The sequence below is a fragment of the Pangasianodon hypophthalmus genome, chromosome 16, assembly GCF_027358585.1.
Source record: "Pangasianodon hypophthalmus isolate fPanHyp1 chromosome 16, fPanHyp1.pri, whole genome shotgun sequence".
NCBI classification, from domain to species: domain Eukaryota; kingdom Metazoa; phylum Chordata; class Actinopteri; order Siluriformes; family Pangasiidae; genus Pangasianodon; species Pangasianodon hypophthalmus.
The window spans coordinates 6,195,792-6,216,110 of NC_069725.1; the positions used below are offsets into that span (position 1 = coordinate 6,195,792).

At 39.5% G+C, this 20,319-nt stretch overlaps 1 protein-coding gene across 6 annotated transcripts in view; it reads right to left on the reverse strand.

Annotated features, from left to right (window-relative positions):
• The window catches only part of arhgef25a (Rho guanine nucleotide exchange factor (GEF) 25a), a 73,680-nt gene that overhangs the window by 32,487 nt on the left and 20,874 nt on the right, over positions 1–20,319 (reverse strand). Inside the window, exon 1 of one of the 6 annotated variants that reach the window (XM_026920783.3) lies at positions 14,362–19,398. The exons of the other annotated variants lie outside the window; for them this stretch is intronic. Coding sequence (XP_026776584.3) covers positions 14,362–14,419 — 58 coding nt within the window. The 5' untranslated portion in view covers positions 14,420–19,398. Of the gene's footprint in view, positions 1–14,361; positions 19,399–20,319 lie in introns of those variants that run through there. 6 annotated transcript variants of the gene reach the window in all.

The window sequence follows — 20,319 nt, forward strand, 5'->3', positions numbered from 1 at the left end:
CCCGTGTCTCTGTACACACAGTGGAAATGAAATTACAGGTCATTCACTTGCAAATCCATGATTATTTGCACTGACAATTTCTATAAGATTTTACAAAAGTTAAGGTTTAGTTTGGGGCAGAGTTAATGTTCAGATCTTTTTTTTCACAACTTCATTGATATAAAATTGAGCAGAATTCAACCACAATAGCCTCCTGCCTGCTTTAATTCATACAAACATTTTTTAATTAAAGCACCATTAATGTATGAGGAGCGAGTGAGATTAATTGCCAGTCCTTTAGTGATTATTAAGTAGGCTAGAGTAACAAAATATAATTACTTTCCACCTCCAGCGACAAGAGCAGCATATCTGCAGTCCTCACAGAATAGCTCTCATGGAAATGTACTGAATCAAATTCAATGGAGTGTTGTGGCAATGAATGTTATCAGAAATCAAGGCCTGCACAGTGACATTATGGAGTTTAGAACAATCCCCTATTGTTTATGATATCCTTCATAAATCAGTTGTGGACATGCACTATGAAACAATGTGTTATCCTTCACCTCAGCCAATGTACATGTCAGAATGTTTTAACACTCCTTTATTCATAAGTTAACTTCACATATAAAAATGGTGCACTGATAACAAATAAGAACAGAACTAAGCACTAATTTATGCACAGGCAGTAATTTACATTTGTCTAAATTTCAAGTATAATAAGACAATAATTCATTATAGTGTGGCCAAATGTTTGACTGATAGTGTAGGTGTTCTTCAATATATTTAGTGTACTACATACTACAAAAGAACGGCTCACCAAGTGTTCTTTGCTTCCTAAAGAGGTTCTACTTAGAACCCTTTGTGATAGAGAAACACTCATTGTATAGCATTCAAGATAAAACCTTAAAGGTTTCCCCAGAGACAAATTGAAGAAACTTAGATTTACCATTTAATGTATCTAACCCCAGTAAGTGCCTGCTGCAAATTAGCTCCTTACTGTACATATAATATCACTTTTGGGACACATACATATTTTTATATGCTTTTGTATTACTTTTATATATGATTAGAAATTGATACATTTTTTTCTTGTAAACGTATGAAAATAATACAATAAAATAAAAATAATTATAAGTAAAATAGAAATTATAAATGGCAAACAGTTATTCCTTTGATAGGCTTGATAGCCATATTTGTGAGGGATGTAGTTGGTGTGTTTATCCAGCAGCAGTGTCTCTTCATGGTGCTGTGCTCTTTGTGTTCATTTAGTTTGCATTTAGTGAGCATTTTCACATTAAGAGACCACAGCAATCATTTTAGCCGTGTTATGTTATGCTGAACACCACGCAACACTACAAAATCCTACACAAGTGTGCACAGTTATGTAGTCTTGATTTTGTGTCTCTCGCACACACAGTTGGACAGAAGACATTCCTGGAAACCCCCCCATGGTGCATTCTTGAGAGCATGTGTTTCAGTTCAGAGCAGCAGGAGCACCATTTCAGTCGCTCGTCTAGGACTACAAACCTGTCACAAAAGCACAATCTCTGTACTGTAAAGCAATCCAATATCGAGGGACAAATGTACAGCTTTAAAGATTCAACAAATTAAGGTTGGGGGAAGTCGGAGACACAGAGGTGTAGGGAGAAATGAGAACTCCAGACTGCAATAGCTGCGTAATTGTGCTCTTTTAAGTGATCCATAAACGAGATTACAGCTTCAGTGAGTTATGGAGTTTTAAGGGAATGAGAAAATGAGAAAATCCTTCAGTGCGTGTGTTGTGGGAAGGTCATTCAAGCATGCAGCTGATTGGAAGATCAAACGAATCGGGACTACTTGTTCTAAGAATAAAGAGGAACGCAGCTGGTGCTGGGGCTTTTTCATGCAGAACACCAGTGCTGTAGAACAGCCAGTCACTTGCAAACTGCAAACTAATGTTAAAGGAAGAGTTTAAAAATTGAACTCACACAGTTTTTCACCTACACCAAATGTAACTGATCTACCAAGAAATGTTTGGTGTCTGGTGCCCCAAAACTTTTCATGCAGCAGTCACTCTGGATTTTTGCCTTATTATTTTCTTTGCCTGAGTGCACCAAAAGTCATGATTTCAGAGACAATACTTTGATAAAGTTAGTTAGATAATTTGTTTATTAATGTCTCTTAGCACAGAATATAGCTAGGCATAAGTCTAGTGTGAGGTCTATTTGATAGTTAGCAGTTCTTACATTTCCAAGGCAAAGAGATCACAGCAAAATTCCCAGTGTAACAATGTCAGGAGTACGCGGCTCAGAAACTCAGCAGACCCAAGATAAGATCATATGTGAGCTTTTTATTTAGGCTCACAGTAGTCAATCAATAATGTCAAACTTTTCGACTTGGCAGCTTTCCAGCTCACTTGTCATTGTCTGTTTTGCTCTGCTCATGACCATACATACACACACACACACACACACACACGCTCAGCTCACTGCTCAGAGAAAATGAGAACAAAACACAGATCACATTAATGTACAGGGAAAAAACAGAAGACATACAAAATTCCACAAACTCTTCTTAAACATCACTAGTGTAGATGCAATCTCTATACAATCTCTCATGATGCGTAGAATTAGGGAACAATATATTTCGAGATGGCCTCTTTATTATTATAGACTTTATATTAACTATAAATATATCCACATAGGTAGAATCTAATTTGCATTGTTAAAAGCGCTATACAAATAAATTGAATTGAAAATTGAAATTGGCAGGACCATGTGACACTACAGATGAGCTAGATGGAGTTGAAGTAGATATTTACGGAAAACATTTTGAGTGAAATAAACTTCCATTACTTTTTTAGCTACATTAGCCTCCTAGCCTACTTTGGTGCAGAACTAAAGAAGAAAACATCTTGGCTGATCAAGTGCATTTGGGTTGAGGGGGAAATTGTACAGATTACTTTTTCACTAAAGCATATCTTGATAAGTACAGCTTTACGATTTCAGCTATTTGTAATCTACTCCTAGTCTGTAGCCTTTTGTAGATTCTACTAATTTCTAATTTCGGCTTTTAGGAGAGTGTTACAAGGGTGTGACTCAGGGTTGGATGTTTGATGTGGAGAGATTGAGGAGCTTTTCTGAGCTCAGCTTGCCTTAGGCTGGCTTTACCATCCAACTGCCACTCTGGCATGATGCATGGTGCCTAAACACACTGACGTATTTCACTACAGAGGAACGTGCATGTGTTGCACACACACACACACACACACACAAACACACACAGCCTTTCCAGGAAGTGATAAATGATTTGTTAAAAGTAATATTCAAGTTTGTATAATGCAAGTTTATATAATGTAAAGAACACCAAAAACGTCACTGCAAAAGTGGGTTAATTCAACAATCACTTCTTATCCATGGCAATAATTATTTCCCTAATCTGCAATGTCTGTGTGTGTTACTGTTCATAACTGAGAAGGTTCATCTCTGTTGCCTTCACTAGGATGCCACAATGGCACTTAGAGAGCAGAATGCACGTGTATTATAGAGATTAAAAAAGAGCTCCACTCCTAGATTGGCAGGCCGATCAGGGCCATCGGCAACTCATTTCTCTAATGGCGTGCTTGAGAGCAAGGACAGATTATACAGATGCATTTTCCTAATGCAAGTGCAGCCCCGGTTAGTGGATTGGATAATTAACAGCCAAAAGTAAAAGGCAGGCATATTTAGCCTGCATCCCTTCCTGTTATCAGTTAATGCTGGGCTGTCCCTCCTTATATACCTCTCTTTTCCTCTCTCTCTCTCTCTCTCTCTCTCTCTCTCATTTTCTCTCTAATGGCTCTGCATTGTTCCTGTTCTGAGCTCTAAGCTTTCTGAGAAAAAAAAAAAAATACACTGGCACCAAGAGGCATCTGCAGTTACAGTGCAGTCGATACGCATTCAGACATTTGTTTTCACTCTCTGTTCTGGCATATTGGATTTAAAATAAAACAATGAAAGTTGAAGCATGATGTAATGAAGTAAAGGTACTAGAGTGTTAGCTTTAAATCAATGTTATGCTGTTTGTGTTCCAATTAAATTCCCTATTGAATAAAACTTTTCTCATATCCAAAAAATATGTTATATATGTCATGTGTTGCCACTGAAATATTTATGTATGGAATTAAACATGAAGGGACGAGCTGTTATAGGAAAGTAATCAATGAGAGAGTGGTGTGATGCAGCCCGATGCAAAGCGGAGTTAATCTTACCACCCTGAAGTTGATTATTTTCCTATAATATCACACTGTGAAGTGTTTTCTTCCTCTTACACCACAGCAATTTGCAAAGAATTACCATTTTTTCTTTATTAATGACTGAAATGTCATACTTTTAATTGTTTATAGTTATGTTTAATATTATGGAACGTCAATGAAACAAGAAAGCACAAAGGCTTCTGTTCGGAAGTCCTTCCTGTAGAAAAACAACTGACTGTTACAAAGTACTGACACTGGAGGCTCCTTCCATAAATGTTAAATAAACATCTCTTTACAGAAAGCTTCACAATATCAACAAAGCAACATATTTGTTAAATAACAACATAAATTAATCCAATTATTATTACTCTTAGATTCACCTTATTACTCTTAGACAACATCTTCTGACCAGTCAGAATCAAGAATTTAACAACACTGTGATATAAATAAAGGTATATTTCAAATTATATGTAAATCAATTTAATTTTGCATATTGTATAAATCATATAGAAACTAAAAACCTATAAAAAGGCCTCTAATTTTAACAAAAATTTGATAGTTTAATGTTCAGTTGCTCCTCGCTTGCTGGTGTTGCTGCATTGCAATACATGCACCAGGAAATTATAAAATGTAGCTACTGTTTTATAATCTGAGGACTAAAGAGATATCAATGTCAGAAAAGCAGAATAAGACATCCAAGTAAACCAGTCAGTGTCCTCAATCCAATCGTCAAAAGCATCTTGTACAATGTTAAGGACTTAGATAGCACTGCGTTGTAGCAATATCAAACTACAAAGAACATGTGTCTAACAATATTTTGAAGGAATATGTGTAAGCATTCACCATAAAGAGTAAAATACTCAAGCATTATCTCAGTAGATTCAAAAAATGTGTCAGAAACGTACAGACTGAACTGTAGTTATTACAAATCTAGCCATTTTTACCTTCACCTTTTAATATCTCAGAGAAACAAATTCCAAAATCTCCATTAAATACATATACTGTACATTCAGAGCACATTGTCTTTACAGTTAATTGTACAGGTTTTTGAATTGTGTATGTACTCTTCAATTTTACAAGTCATCTACAAAGAATTCCAAAATATTACATGAGAAATGTGGGTGTACACCGTAACAAAACAGGAATCCAAAACATACGGCAAAATCAACTTTGAAAAGATGTTTTTTGATGATCAAACCTACAGTGTATGACAGATATGTCAAGAGGAATGGTCAAAGAGTTGGGACAGATATGACAGGAGGAATGTGTGGTGGGGTGGACAAATGTGTGTGTATGTGTGTGTGTGTGTGTGTGTGTGTGTGTGTGTCTGTGTGTGTTCAAATGTTTGCACAGATATCATTTTGGTGTTTTCACCACTAATTACTACATACACAGTATGACAATTTTGTTACTGATGAAGAAACCTATGTGTACCCTAACACACTAAACATCCTAAGGGTGTGCATACTTTTGCACTTGAATATATATGAACTTCAAAGGATCATAAACATAAATTATATATCTAGCCCTTGTGTGTTTAGGCCTGCATGTAGTTGCTAGATATTTGATAATCAGCCCTCAGGTGCTGATTCTTTGAAGAATTTGGGCTCAGGTTTCATATATCGATTCAGTGCTGAGGCAGCCATTCAGTCGGAGTGTGTGTGTGTTTGTGTGTGTTGGCAATAATGAATCAAAGAGTGCTGTAGTCTTGTGGGACCTGAAATCCTTTAGTCAGCTCTTGGTTGGCTGTGCCATAGAGCCTGCATTTGGCTACTGCCCAAAGCTCATGCACTGCTGTCCGGCTCAGTGAAGCATGCACACTCACGCTTTTCGCCTTTGCACCAATATCTAACCTTGAGCAGCATGAGTAAATACACACAGACAAACACACACATAGACAAACATCCTGCTCTACTGTCCCTTGTGAAACATGGACTAACTTAAAACACACAGCAGGTATGCATGTAGTATAGAATTCTGCATGTAGATTTACTCAGCCTGAGTGACCTGGTCAATAAGCAACACTATTAAGAAGAGCAGCGTCATGCTAATCATGCCCACACCCATCTCTCTCTCTCGCTCTCTCTCTCTCTCTCTCTCTCTGTCTCTCTGTCTCTGCACTCAGAATTGGCCCTCAGATTACATATCACCTACTCAGAGGAAATGGAGCTGTGTGAGGCTCAAAGAGGCCCAGCAGACTGAGTTCAACTACATGGCAAGAGCAATACACCTGGAACACAGGGTCACTGTGCTGGAATGAAGCAAATGCTCAAATAATAACCCTACAAGCCCGGAGCCTCTCCTCCGCTGCATCAGGAGCACACTTGAGTAAATTTAGCAGTGCTAGCTGTGATTATATCCATTTTTCAGGTTTATTTTTGCCCTGAGTGCATCACAGCTGTATCATTGTGCCCTCATATTTATGCTCTCATCCATATTTGGGGATTAAATCCTACGTGTTTTTGCACTCTTTCAGTTAATGAGTACTGACTGTTGGCTGTTCTTTCTTTTGGCTTCTCTTACCTCATTGAGTGCCTTGTTCTTTCTGTCCACTGGCCAAATCATGACCAAAGATGCTGATATGAGAACTAAAACACATGGCCACCAGGATGAGAGGCTGAACTGCAGATTCAGTCATTCTCGTTGGTGCCTCTGCTTTTACAGGAAACCTGGAAAAGGTGCCTAATGCAACAGAATTAACAAAGCTTCTACAGTTAGCAAGTTCTCAGTGTTTGCTTTCCACCTAAGTGCACAGCGACGTCTAACAACAGCCAGAGACGGATGAGAGAGCAGGAAATGAGGAAAGAGAAGGTTTGAAAGTGACAGTAATTTACCAGTGACTTATGGATGAAGCTCCAACCTAAGAATTACTCAGCGCACCAGTGTATAATCAGGAAGGCCCTGCTGGTACATTATATCCCATAAATGTGCTGATTAGGCTGTCTGACTCAGTATTAATGTGTGAAGAGCCAGGATAAACCCATATAAAGTCATCTTGCTGACTCTTCGTTTCATTAAAGTCTGTTAAGACAGTTCCAGACATCTCAGAAGTGCTAACTCCAGCTCTGTGGTTGTTACATGAGTCCGGTTCAGAGCCGAGGCTCGCTGCGTGAGTGATTATAGGATGGTGGAGGAAAGCCACAAGCAATAAAGGAAGAGCCCATAACATAAAGACATCTAGCTGCCCTTCCTTCATTCACTCCTCCAGCTGTCCCTCAGGACACTGGTGCAGCGATAGAGAAGGATGTCATAAGAAAAGAAGCCATCCTGGATACACAATGGACACACATGAACACAACAGAAGAGTGAAACAGACAAAAGTAAGATGAGACGTAACATAAATATGAACTGGCTTCAAAATAGTACAGAATGTGCAGTAAAAATATGACAAAACAGTAGACAGTGTAATCAGTGGATGTCCAGAACTAGCCAAGACTGAATATACCCACAGACATGACAGAGTTGGTAGCTACATACATTGGAAATTATTATTAACATGCACAAACCAACCACTGTGACAAAAAACAAATAACCAAAATATTTAAATAACCAAAAGATATGCCCATAATCACTGAGAAATCACTACCAACAAGCCCGGCATTGTCATCCAAGATACAAAGAACAAGATATGCTACCTTTTTATGTCTCTATTCCATCAGAGAGAAACATGTCTGTCAAATATACTGAGAAGCTTTCCAAGTATAAGGACTGGAACCTGAGGAAACAGATCTGCAAAATGCAACAGACCAAAGTAACAACAATCCCATGCTGGAGCATTGGGGTTAATCACAAAAGCACAAGAGACTATTCTAGAGAGACTACCATGCAAGATCCAATTGTCAGAGTTGCAGAAGGAACTACTCATATCATAAAGCAAGCACTAATTCTTTAGAGTCTCAGGTCCAAGGGTTGGACCAGGCACTATAGAGTAATATAGCACTGAACTCTAAGAAATGAGAAAATAGGATTTGAGCTGTATTTTGAAGGAGGAGAGAGATGATGCTTCACAGAATCTCTGTAGAAGGGAATTGCAAAGATTTTTTTAGAAGCTAGACAGAAGATATTATGTGTGCATGGTTTCTATCCAGGGCTACCAGGGCTCAATAAACCTGCCATTCCCCCATTCCATCCATTCTTAATGTCATTATAAGATATCAGGAGAGGTCTACTATAACATATGTTGAAATGTTGAATGTAGTATGCAAAAAAAAGAGGTATGATAATTACTGTTATCCAGTTAAAGATTTCTCAGGGCCTGTCAGTGGGTACAGACTTACATTATAACTACATACCTTCCTACAACACCTACAATCATACTAGCAACAGGAGAACACATGTTGTCTATATACATGCTTGCCACAGAGCTGTGACAGCCGCAATAATACTTAAATTTGTAATTGTATGCAAATTTGATATGATGCTTTAAAGGACAAATCCAAACACCTGGCTTGAATAATTCCTCCTATAGCACATGTGGTCTGACACTAATTCAATCCCTCATTCAACTTTAGTTCCTACCTTCAATTAGTTCCAATTTATGGCACAAAAATGGGAAAAAAATGTATACCCTGTCAGAAGGTCCTTGTCATAGATTACACCTTGCTTTGAAGTATGTGTATAATATGTGCATGACCAGCACTTCGTGTGTATAACACACTGCCACCAATTCAGATGTAATGTTGAATCGAGGCAGCTCGGTGGCTGTCAGTGACATTTCCAGATGGTGTTAAAAAAAATTGAAGTGAAAATGGGGTAGGGATGCAAATGCAATAAAAGCTGCTGAGTTTTTTTCCAGGTTGTCATTCTGGCAGTAAATGTGAGCTCAGTACTGTGCCCCAGGCTGAACTGGAGTCATGCAGTGGTGGTCTATAGAAAAAGCCAATGCATTCCAGCACAGCTGGTCCCAGGAGTCACTCTGAGCTCATCTCTGCCAGGGAACCGATGCCCTCCTTTCCACTGGCACCACCGCAAGAGCCCGGCATGGCAGCTACTATCTTGCTGTGGTTCTTGGGACAAGTGGGTGAGACACAGGCGCTGACACACTAAACTCAGGAACTGGAGAAGGAAATTGTACCACTTCAGCCTCAAATTCGCACCACCAGATCAGACACTTCTTAATAATAAGCTGCAGATGAGGGTTTCTGAGTGCCAGCTAGGGGAGGAGCATAAACCCAATGACTTTTTCACTGAGGTTCAAGGTGAGAGGTTTGATCTCTGATTCCCCATATATCTGTTAGTGAAGTTCGTTGTATTAAATGCTTATTGTATGCATGTGCAGGTATGCAGAAAAACCACTGGTCACATCGACGTGAGTAAAAGCCACCCGGCAAAACGTTTGTTCACTTGAATGGAAGAGGATATGGTATGGGAAGTGGTAGCTTGGTGGTTAAGATGTAGAACTTCTGATCAGAAGGTTAAGAGTTCAAATCCCAGTACTGCCAAGGTGTTGCCACTGGGTCCTTGAGCAAGGCCCTCAACTGCTCTGTTGTATAAATGAGATAATTGTCAGTTGCTCTGGATAAGGGTGTATGCCAAATGCCATAAATGTACTTGAAAAAAAAACAGGTATTCATGTCTGGTAGTTAGCTTTTGCATCCACTTCTTCCTATTTCATGTCACCCCAAGTGCATAAAGAGGAAGTTTAATCCCATGAATCCACCAATCTTGGATGTGTGAGCCTATAAAAAAAAGACCAGGGCTGGAGTCACGTCTTTCTGGAAGCCTCAACATGGAGGAATTACTTACTGATTTTATGGCAAGAATTTCTTTTCTGCTCCTCAGTCAACAGAGTATCTCTTATAACTAACAAGCAACAAACTTGCTAGCTGTCTCCAGAAATCCCCTCCAGATGTCATGGCATGAAAGTAGCAAAAGACTGTGGAGGGTTTTACTTCTGGCTTTGAGATTATATTTCAACAACAATTTTCAACATCTATATAGAATGCAAAGACATCCTAGACAAGTGATTAACACAAGTTTTTATTGCTTTTATCTATTTATTCCGAGTACATAGCAGCTGAAAGGAAGTGATGTTAGCATCCGTGCAATGTGTGGTAGAGATCGGCAGGAGACAACGTATAAACTCAGCAATTTTGTTGTTTTGGTAAATCCAGTAATCACTCTGAAAGTCCATTGGGGTTCAAAACAAAGGCAGACAACAATAAACTACAAAAATCCATGAACAACAACAAAAAACACAAGAGAGAGTCAAAACAAGGAAGACGTGTTAGAAACAAGGAACATGGGAAACAAGGCTCAGAAATGCACACTTGCAGTGAACGACAATTTGCAAAGACAAGAAATAGAAGGGTATAAATAGACAAACTAATCAAGGGCTGAATTCAGAACAGGTGCTCACATTAGATAACAGACCAGTGACGGGACAGAGGCAGAGACAGGACCAAAACACAGGCACATGGCAAAGTAAACAAAAAGCGCATGTCAACTAAAAACACAAATGAATGCAGTAGAAGACTTTGTGATAATTAGCATTGACAATTTAGCGCCTATTACATTGGTTGCAATTCCTAACATCCAAAAAACCCCTGCAATGTTTAGATATTTTTTTATCTTGGCCATGAAAATAACTCAAGTTGTTCATTAATTGTCAGAATTTCCCAATACACAGTGCAAAAAATAACAATAGTGGTTAGATAGAAGTCTGTTTTATTTAAGAATTTTCATTTGGGTGTGTACCCTCTCAGAGGAAGCATAGCATTAATCCTAGCATTAGCATTAACAATTTAAAGCCAATTTAAAGTTCCAGTTAAACAGTTGGTTCCTCCACTGTCCACTGTTTCATATCTTATTTTAATTTGCCAATTATGAAAATAAATCGAGTTGTTCATGTTGTCATACCAGCTAAATAATATCCAAGCCTCTGGTGTCATCGTTTCAGAATTTTGGTGCTGAGGCAAAACCAATTTTGACAGACATCATATCAACTCTTTTGCAAATGAAAAGAGATCAAGATCCAGGTGGTACAAGATCCAGCTCCAGAACTAGCACCAGCACCTTGTTGATGGAAAAGGGCTGCCAAAGCTCCAGCTCACCAGCGTGTGTGTGTGTGTGTGTGAGTGTGTGTGTGTGTGTGTGTGTGTGTTTAAGCCCACTGTAGCTTTGGATTTGTGAAGTTGCATTGGAGACCCAGATGGTACTGAGGAGCCATCTGCAGTGATGAGTCCAGAATGGATCCTGGAAGGCTCTGGGTGTGTGTGTGTGTAAACTTGGACAATTACATTTATGATCATAAGCAGCACCCATATCTCTTCAAGAGCAGCAGAGCCAGCCTGCCTCCTCACCTCCTGGCTTCTGCCTACAGCTAAATTCACCACATTAAGCTATGAAACACAAACCCCACACTACAGTGGACCAACACTCAAATTGACAACAAACTGCAGACTGATTTAGGCCACACCACCTGAGCCCACATCCTTTTTCTCTCTCCTTCTACATCCAGAGCTAAGAGGTGCAGATTGAGCAGCCTCCTGTGGCACCACTCTGAGGACCACTCTTCCTTGGTCAGTGTGCTTTAAAGGCCACTTTTGGTCAACAGCCTGCACGTCCCAGGCATCTTCTGGGACAGAAACAAGCTCTGCTTTTCATTTGTCCTCTCTTAAAACTGTAAATACTTGAAAGCTTAGGAGACACGTGCACTGAACATTAAATGGTGCACGCAATTTGGTAGAGATAATGTTACAGATCTCTGAAGCCTGTGTACACGATCCAGTGCGAATGTAATCTTAGAATTTAATGTGGGTTATGATGTTGACATTCTGTTTATGCATATTGACTAGTTCCCGACATACTTTGGCTGCCGATGTAGAGTTTAAATACTTTTTTCCCTCTTCTCTGGAGAAGAATAGAAGACACAAAACAATGTAGCTTCTTTGCCTGGCTGATTAGTAAAGAAATTCAGCACAACTCTTTCTTCTTTCCCGAGAGCCATCGTCATCATCATCGTCGTCGTCATCATCATTGTCGTCATCATCATCATCATCATCATCATCAGCATGCTTATTTTTAAAAGTATTTGAATATGAAGTGACCGAATGCACACTGACTGTGTACAGCATCTGTTTGGCTCATTTCTCAAACTCCCATTTTTATTCTTTGCCATGGCTCTCGATTTTGTCTACGTCACATTGCCATAGCAACTAAATCCAAGGGGATGGGAGTGAGGGACATCTACATGAAAGATAAGTAATCACAAAAATACACAACACACACACATTTTTTTATATGCCAGCTTGGCAACACCTTGTTTACAAGCTACCTGCAGTTGCTTGTGGACCATTCATAAGAATGGCATAAATGATAGATGCTTGTGAGGTGACATTATGTATGTTTTATATGCAGTTTTATGTAGTATGTGACTTGGTCTTTACCTGAGGAGCTCTTTATATAGGAGAAGCCTCATTTATCGTTATGGGCGACTGTTAGATTACAAGAATATAACGGTACAATTTCTAGACTTTTCATCAAAGTAATGCATAAAGTATCAATGTAATGCATAAAGTATCAAAGTAATGCATAAAGTATCCACTACCTGTTCATTCAGCTGACATAAGAGCTTATAAGTTGCAAAAAGTATACATACTGCCTCATTATAGCACTGTAAATGCAAAATTGATTACTATTTTAGTTTGAGCATATGAAAATAATTTATTCAGCTGACATTCAATATGTGATGTTGTATATGAATTGGGCTTCATAATATTTCCTAATGCAAATCAACCACCAGCATTAGGAATAAATATAAGAATTACACAATGTTTATCAATGTGTTATGAAGCCCCAGTGAAGGTTCCCTTCAAGGTATCTTTACATTTTTATAAATTGGTAGCTAGAGCCAGAGCCACATCACTGAAAGAGTCATCTTTATTGTATTTATCCTACAAAAATTTAATCTCTTCTCCAGAACATTTAGCCAATGTTCTCAATACACCCAAAGTGCTCCAACCCTGTGGTATCCTAAAGCTGGACCACAAGATGACTGTACTGCAAGCACATATGCTGTGGATTTCCCCATAAGGTCAAGAGGAACAGTATACATCCCCACATTTCTCAGCACAGCATTGGCTTGTTGCATAAGAGACCAAGTCCTCCCCTCCTCAGAAAGCAGCCAATCATCTTGCACTCACATGCCGCAGCTGGAACCCCCCACTACTCCTTTTTTTCCATCAACCAAGGGCCAAACTGTTAAGCCATGAGAGGTTGCAGAACTGTTTGCACTTCACTGAAATTTGTTTCTCCATTTCATGAAAATGTTTGGCAGTCCTCTATTTTGAGGACTCCTCTGGGGACGGCAGCTCCGAGTGGCTGCCAGCAGAGACCGATGGGGGACCTTTGTATTAAAAAACACAATTCTGTAATGCAGCGACGAAACATGCCCTAAAGGTCAGAGAAAGTCCTCATCCTCAACTAGTGGCATCTTTTTAAGTCATATGCAGGAAAGTTTACATCTGACAAATATAGATGGAATTTGGATGACTGCATTCCATATACTGTGTTTTTTTTTTTTCCTAAAAAAGGTATGGAATGCACGGCTGCATTTAATAAGTCATTCTTGTCCTATGTATGCTCACACATATCAGAGTGTCTAGAGAGGACACATTAGAGCAGAAGGTATGTTAGTGGGATGGATGGTGGCAAGGGAAGAAAGAAAGAAGGAGAGAAGTGAGGATGGAAGGGAATATAGCTGCAGGGAAGCAAAAGTGATTCAACCAGCTGTGGAATAAAGATTAATATAGACCAGCTGAGAAAGAGACAAAGACAGACAAATAGTAATACAGAGATTTGCCCCTGAAATGATCTTAATCTCCACTTGCATGTAAATCATTTAACTTTTAAAAGCAGGGACTATTTCTTCATCATGCTCAGAGAATTCTGTGTGTGTGTGTGTGTGTGTGTGTGTGTGTGTTAGACTCGCCCAGGAAGCGTGTCTTACAATGAGAGATGTGTCAGGAAAAGAGGAATGAAAGGCAAAGAGGGAGTGTGAAAGGGGGACGGGGTCTCATGTTAAAAATATCTCTGTTCCCCTGCAGCTTTTCACTTTAAACTACGTGTGCTGCTTTTCCAACAATCCATCCAGGACCAACATCTTACAAGTGGATGACAAAGAGACAGTAGAGAGCCAGGAATAGGATATGTTACAAACAGGAACATACCATTCGCTCTGGTCACCTCAGATTTCTCCACAGCAGCCTGAATCACACAACACCCCATGCAGACGCTGGTTGGAAAGCAGTTACTGAAATATATAAAGTGTTTATCATTGCTGTAGTTATGGTGAAATACCAAATACTACTTTTCCACTGACACGGTATCTGTGCTTGTTTAGGAAACAAGGGAAACCTTTTCAAAACTTGCCCACATTTCGAACCATTACATAATCACATAAGGGAGGTTATTAATGAGCAGCATAAAAATAATTACACACGTGGAGGACTTTACAAGTTCTGGCTTTGAGAACATATTTTACCATCTAAAGTCACGTCCTTCTGCATTTATACACAGCAAAGACAAGGTCATAGACAATGTTCACATGCAAAATGAGAAAAACACGTTTTATTGCTTTCAGCTATTTATCCTAAGCACACAGCTGATCAAAGGAAACTTTGTTAGCATTAACAACACAATTTGCAATGTATCTGTTATTTATTACTTTTTTTTTTTTTCAGTAATAATCTTCAAACTTTCCTAAAATTATTTTAATGACAGTAATGGGAAACAAAAAACTCAGAAGTTGCTCAAGTTGTTCCCATAGCAACAAACTGAGCCCCAAAGCCCTGATGAAGCAAATCTGCAGTCTGAGCACCGGCTGTTTCGTGGTTGGAGATTACCCAAACGTTTCCATCTAACAGCCTAAAGTGTTCTTCGGTTTGTCCTTCTGTGGAAACCCTTCTGCAGAAAGGTTCTAGGTAAAACCTACGAAAGAAGGTTTTCCCTTGTCCAAAATGCTCCTAGTAGAAACCCTTTAGGAAGCTAAAAACATTAGTCATCCAACTGAGGAACCAGGTTTTCTAAAAGTGCAGGCACCAGCTCTGGAACCACCAGTAGCATTTTGTCTGAGAATAGATAGAACAAGTGTTCTGGTGATCACAACTGTGATCAGTGATTGGTCATTGGAGATAATAGTGATCAGTGATTGGTCTTTAAGAACAATGATGATAAGGAATTGGTCATTGGGAGCAATGGTGATCAGTGATTGGTCATTAAGAACAATGATGATCAGTAATTGGTCAGTTACTGGTGATAGGTGAGTGGTAGGTTGGCTCACACAAGCGTAACTCAGTAAAGCTTTACACACTGGTGGTGAGTCTGCTCCAAAGGTCGCAAATTTTTTTTTTTTTAAATAAAGTCGCAAAAGGCACCTAAAATGTTGTCAAATCTAGCAACAAAGCCTCTAAGTTGGCAAGTACATCTCAGCGTCTGACCTCTGTCTTTTGCCAGCTGCTTACATGTCTGACAGACTTGGCGGGAGGTAGGATGCAAATCCAGCAGAACTGAGGCTTGTACACATCTCACCAGTGGGAGAAAAACTGGACAGATCTGAAATGAATCTCATAAAAGGACTTTTCAGTGTTTAAACTAGTGTGGCTGAGACAGTGATGTTGCTGTAATTGCCTCCTGCCTCACAGGCAATCAAAAAATAGACACGAGAGAGAAGGAGAAGATGCTGGTAAAAATGCAGGAGAAGTGATGGGGATTTTCATAAACACAACAGCCAAAGAAAAAGATTGTTACTGGGGAGACTGAGCATGAGCAGTCTGCCTGAGAGAGGTAGAAATCACACACACACACACACACACACACACTCACACACACAGACATACACACACACAGTCTGTCCTCTAACACAGCGGATTTAAGAGTGATTACCTGCAAGTTCTTCAGTGGTAAAAATGTAATATTACAGCATGTGTGCCAACTCAGACTGAAACGGTCTCCTGCTTAATCACTGACTTTAAGTATGATTAATGTGTTACACATCCATACACTCAGGTCATTAAAGTGTCAACCTCTACTACACTGTCTTTGCCAGACAGGCCCACATGTGAGAGGTCCTATAGTTTATGTAATGTGTAGGTATTATGCTTCTGAGAGACCACTTTATTTCCTCAATGAGAGAGGGAGTGGTGCCATCTCTGCCATCAAGACAGCAGCTGTGAAAAATCAACTTTATGTACTCTCTAAATGCTAATACAGCCAATCCTGGTCATCAGAAAGAATTACAGGTGTAGTTTGCAATGTTAAGAAGTGTTTTTCTACCTATTATAATCATATATTAATTGCAAAGACGCCACAGAATTACTACAAATTCCAATGCATGGATCTGGCTAGTTTCTTAAATTCAGGCTTTTATTTAAATATAACTGGTCTGAAATTACTCCTGCTCATCTTCCTTAAAAGGCAACTCATTAGGCAGTTTGAACAAAGGAGATGGGTTTGGTATTTCATGTTCTTTTTGCAACTGCACTTCACCTAACAAGCAGCAGAGGGCTCTAAAATTTACTAACCGTTCCTTTAAAGCATGACATTACAAGAGCAGTGTTGGAAAGGAAGCATAGTTCTGAGAATAGGAACTTTAAACAAGGAGATCAGAAATAATTATGCAAATAAGCAAATCTAACATAATGACTGAATTGAGCGTTGTGCTATGATCTTTTAAAAAAAAAACAATAAGAAGGCATAAGAAGTTTTATTCCCTATGTAAACAAATAAAACACTTGAGGTGTGCTCTTATAGGAAAATAATCAACAACAAGGTGGTGTGTTGCAGGCCGATGTGAAGTGGGGTTAGTATTACCATCCCAAAGTGAATTATTTTCCAATAACATCATGCTTCTTACACTTTCATTCCTCTTACACCACAGCTCTGCAAACTCTGGAGATTCCTTCCATAAATGTTACATAAACATCTTCTTATGGACACACCATAACATACTACACCATATGTAGGTTTTCTTTGTCAAATAGCATATGTTTTTTAGATTAGGATTAGATTATATTAGGCATCTGCCATACCGGTCCCTGTGAATGAGTTGTTACTATAGAAACTATAATGCTTTAGAACAAGTATGTTAATATATACCTGTGATTTCTTCTACAGCTGTTATAGATGCTGTTATAGAAATTTATTCAACACCTTCTGGTATAAAAGATACTGTGATGTGTCTAAGAAATTCTACTCTTGTAGCACTACTGATAATCCTAGGAGCACATTGCATTATGTCAGAAAAAAAAATTGGTCTGCATCTTTGAAACAAATGCTCTGCAAACAGCAAACGAGTGTTTAAGCCACAGTAGAGCACCAGGTTACAGATAGTAAATCAGCATTGTGTATGAGTAAAACAGCACTGCAGCTGTGATTATAAAGCCTTATACTGCACTCCTGGTTACAACAAAAATAAATGTAGACTGAAGATACTATTTCATCAGGTATAAATATCTTGTGGTTTACTGACTAATCAGAGGAACAGGGCGAGTGATGAAGAACGAAACCTGCTGTGAATTACCACATGTTGAGGCTGATTAAGTAAGTGTAAATGAGCACTCTTTGTCTTGCTCATATTGGCCTGAGATGTGTTTTCCTCTTGAGGTACAGCTCAGCTTTCTGTTTTTGGAAGGGTGAAGTCAGAAGGTGAGATGATACAGACATAATACACTCCTGCAATCTCTCCCCTGCCTCTTCTATCTACACACTCACTGTTTACGCTATTGCCCGGTTAAGTGACACAACGTAACTGATTATCTCAGAAAGTGCAATTTCATGCTTCATTGTCTAAGGTCAATGTGTGGAGTCATGATGCTTGTGGATTCTGATCCACAGTCCATCAGACAGTAAGTACCCCATCAACACATATGTGTGTGTGCGTGTATACATACATATACACACACACACACACACACACACACATACACATACACATACGTAAGTTCAGTCTACAAGCTCAATGATATTGATCAGACTCAGACATGGATGCCCAAAAGTGCCTGCTGGAATCTCCAGGCCTTATGAGCACAGTTGCCTTAATTGCCACTGGTCGGTGTGGTCACTGAGATGGAGAGGAAGACGTCATACTGCTCAACCCTGCTGCGCTTGTAAATAACAGCTGCAGTGCGGAAAGAAACAGCACGTTAAAGCAGCATAATTATGACTATCATGGTCTGGCTAAACCGCAACATGCACGAGCAGTTTGGAAAAAATGATGCACCATTTAGAAACGTAAGAAAAGGATCTGAGACGGGCAGAGAAATACAAAAACACAGAAGCACAGAAGAAAAGTGGCGCATCAGGAATTCTGCTGCATCAACTTAGCGGAGATAAATAACGTCCATGAGACGGTTCAGTTCAGGAAACATGATTCCTGAGCTGCCTCATTTATTGTTACGCAGCAGTGAAGGAGGACGTGAATGGCTGGCCAAGATGGCACATGAGACTAATCTACTCCAGAGTGCCTGTGACCACCATAAACATCTAAACAAGAACTGCACTACTTGTGTGTGTATGTGTGTGTTTAAGGTACGTTGGGCCAGTATGATGAGCTAAACGCAGTCTTGGCTCAATTTGGGTATCTTGATATGTAAAGGGAGTGTAACTCAAGAATGCAGCATGAAGAGGATCTGGTGCTGAATACATTTAGCTTGTACATTTAGCTCAGCTTTATTCCAGAGCATGAGTAAACATTTAGCCTTATTCGAGCATGATTAAACACTCTTATGTAAACCACCCAGTTATACCCTCCTCCATCACGGAGAATGCAACCGAGGTGCCTAAGAAATGACAAGGCCAGAAAGAATATAATCAGAATAAATGAGTGGAAAATAAAGGAAAAGGGGAAAAAAAGCTGAGAAGGGGTCACATATCAGCTTAAGCAGTCTCCATTTGCCTCCAGCTCTCTGTTAATGTGATTTATATTAAAGCAGCTGGGTCTGATGTTAATTCCTAGCATTAAAACAATATTTACTGACTTGCAGCAGCGTTCGCTAAATGACACACATAACTGCAGGCTTAGTGCTGATGGAGATGGAGCAGCACTGTCATTTTCCCCTCAGAGACCACATTCTGTCCCACTGTAGACACTATGAGTGAGCCAGAGGGAATATCATAAATGCATACGGAAGGGCTAAAATTGAGAGAGAGAGAGAGAGAGAGAGAGAGAGAGACAGAGAGAGAGAGAGGGAGAGAGAGAGAGAGAGAGAGAGAGACAGAGAGAGATGAGATGAGATGAGATAAAACTGGTGCATTGTTGAAGTTTATTGAGTGCACATTGCTACTTTTAGAATGCTTTTTTGCTCAACGGGTCCTTGCGGCTTTTAGTGTAAAGCAAGGGATGAATCATTGTCATAGTCAAATCACTTTCTTTGATATGACTCCTCAACTAAAACAAGAACTTTTCCATGAAATTACATTCCACGAGACCAGCTCCGGAAAGCCAGTCTTTAGATGGGGCTGTGTTTAAAGGTGGGGTCAGGGAGTTTTTTTTAATAAAATTTGGTAACATTCTGGTATCCGATCAGAAGAACAGCTCTGGTCTATATGGTGTCATAGAATCTTTAAACAGGACCAACTAAAATGGAACCTCCAACCAAACAGGATAAGCTGGCATATCAAGCTCGCTTTCAGTTATATTACCTCTCAAAGCTATATGTTTTAAGCATTTTGCCCAAGATAGTGTGTGTTGTGTTTCTAAAGGCTTAAAATTGTCACTTTCTTCTTACATCATCAGTAGCTGCTCCATCCTGATCAGGATGTGGATGTGGGAATACACCATGGATGGCATGCCAGTTCATCACAGAGCACCATGCCCACACACATTTGGTTCAGATTGACTTCTAGTGGCAATTTAGTCACCAGTTTACCTACTGACATGTTTTTAGGAGGTAGGGGGAAACCGGAGAGCCTGGAGGAAACCCATCCTGTAACATGAGCTCAGGATTGAGCCAGGGACCGTGTTGCCATATTCAGCCAATTTCCACCAAAATCGCTTAGCATGCCTTGATGTGTGAGTGGCTCTGCTGAAAAGAAGAACATTTGGTGCTACCAATTTTAGTGCACTTTTAGTTACCTACAGCAGAATCACAGCAAAGTTTGGCCACAAACTCTACCAAGGAGAGAAACCT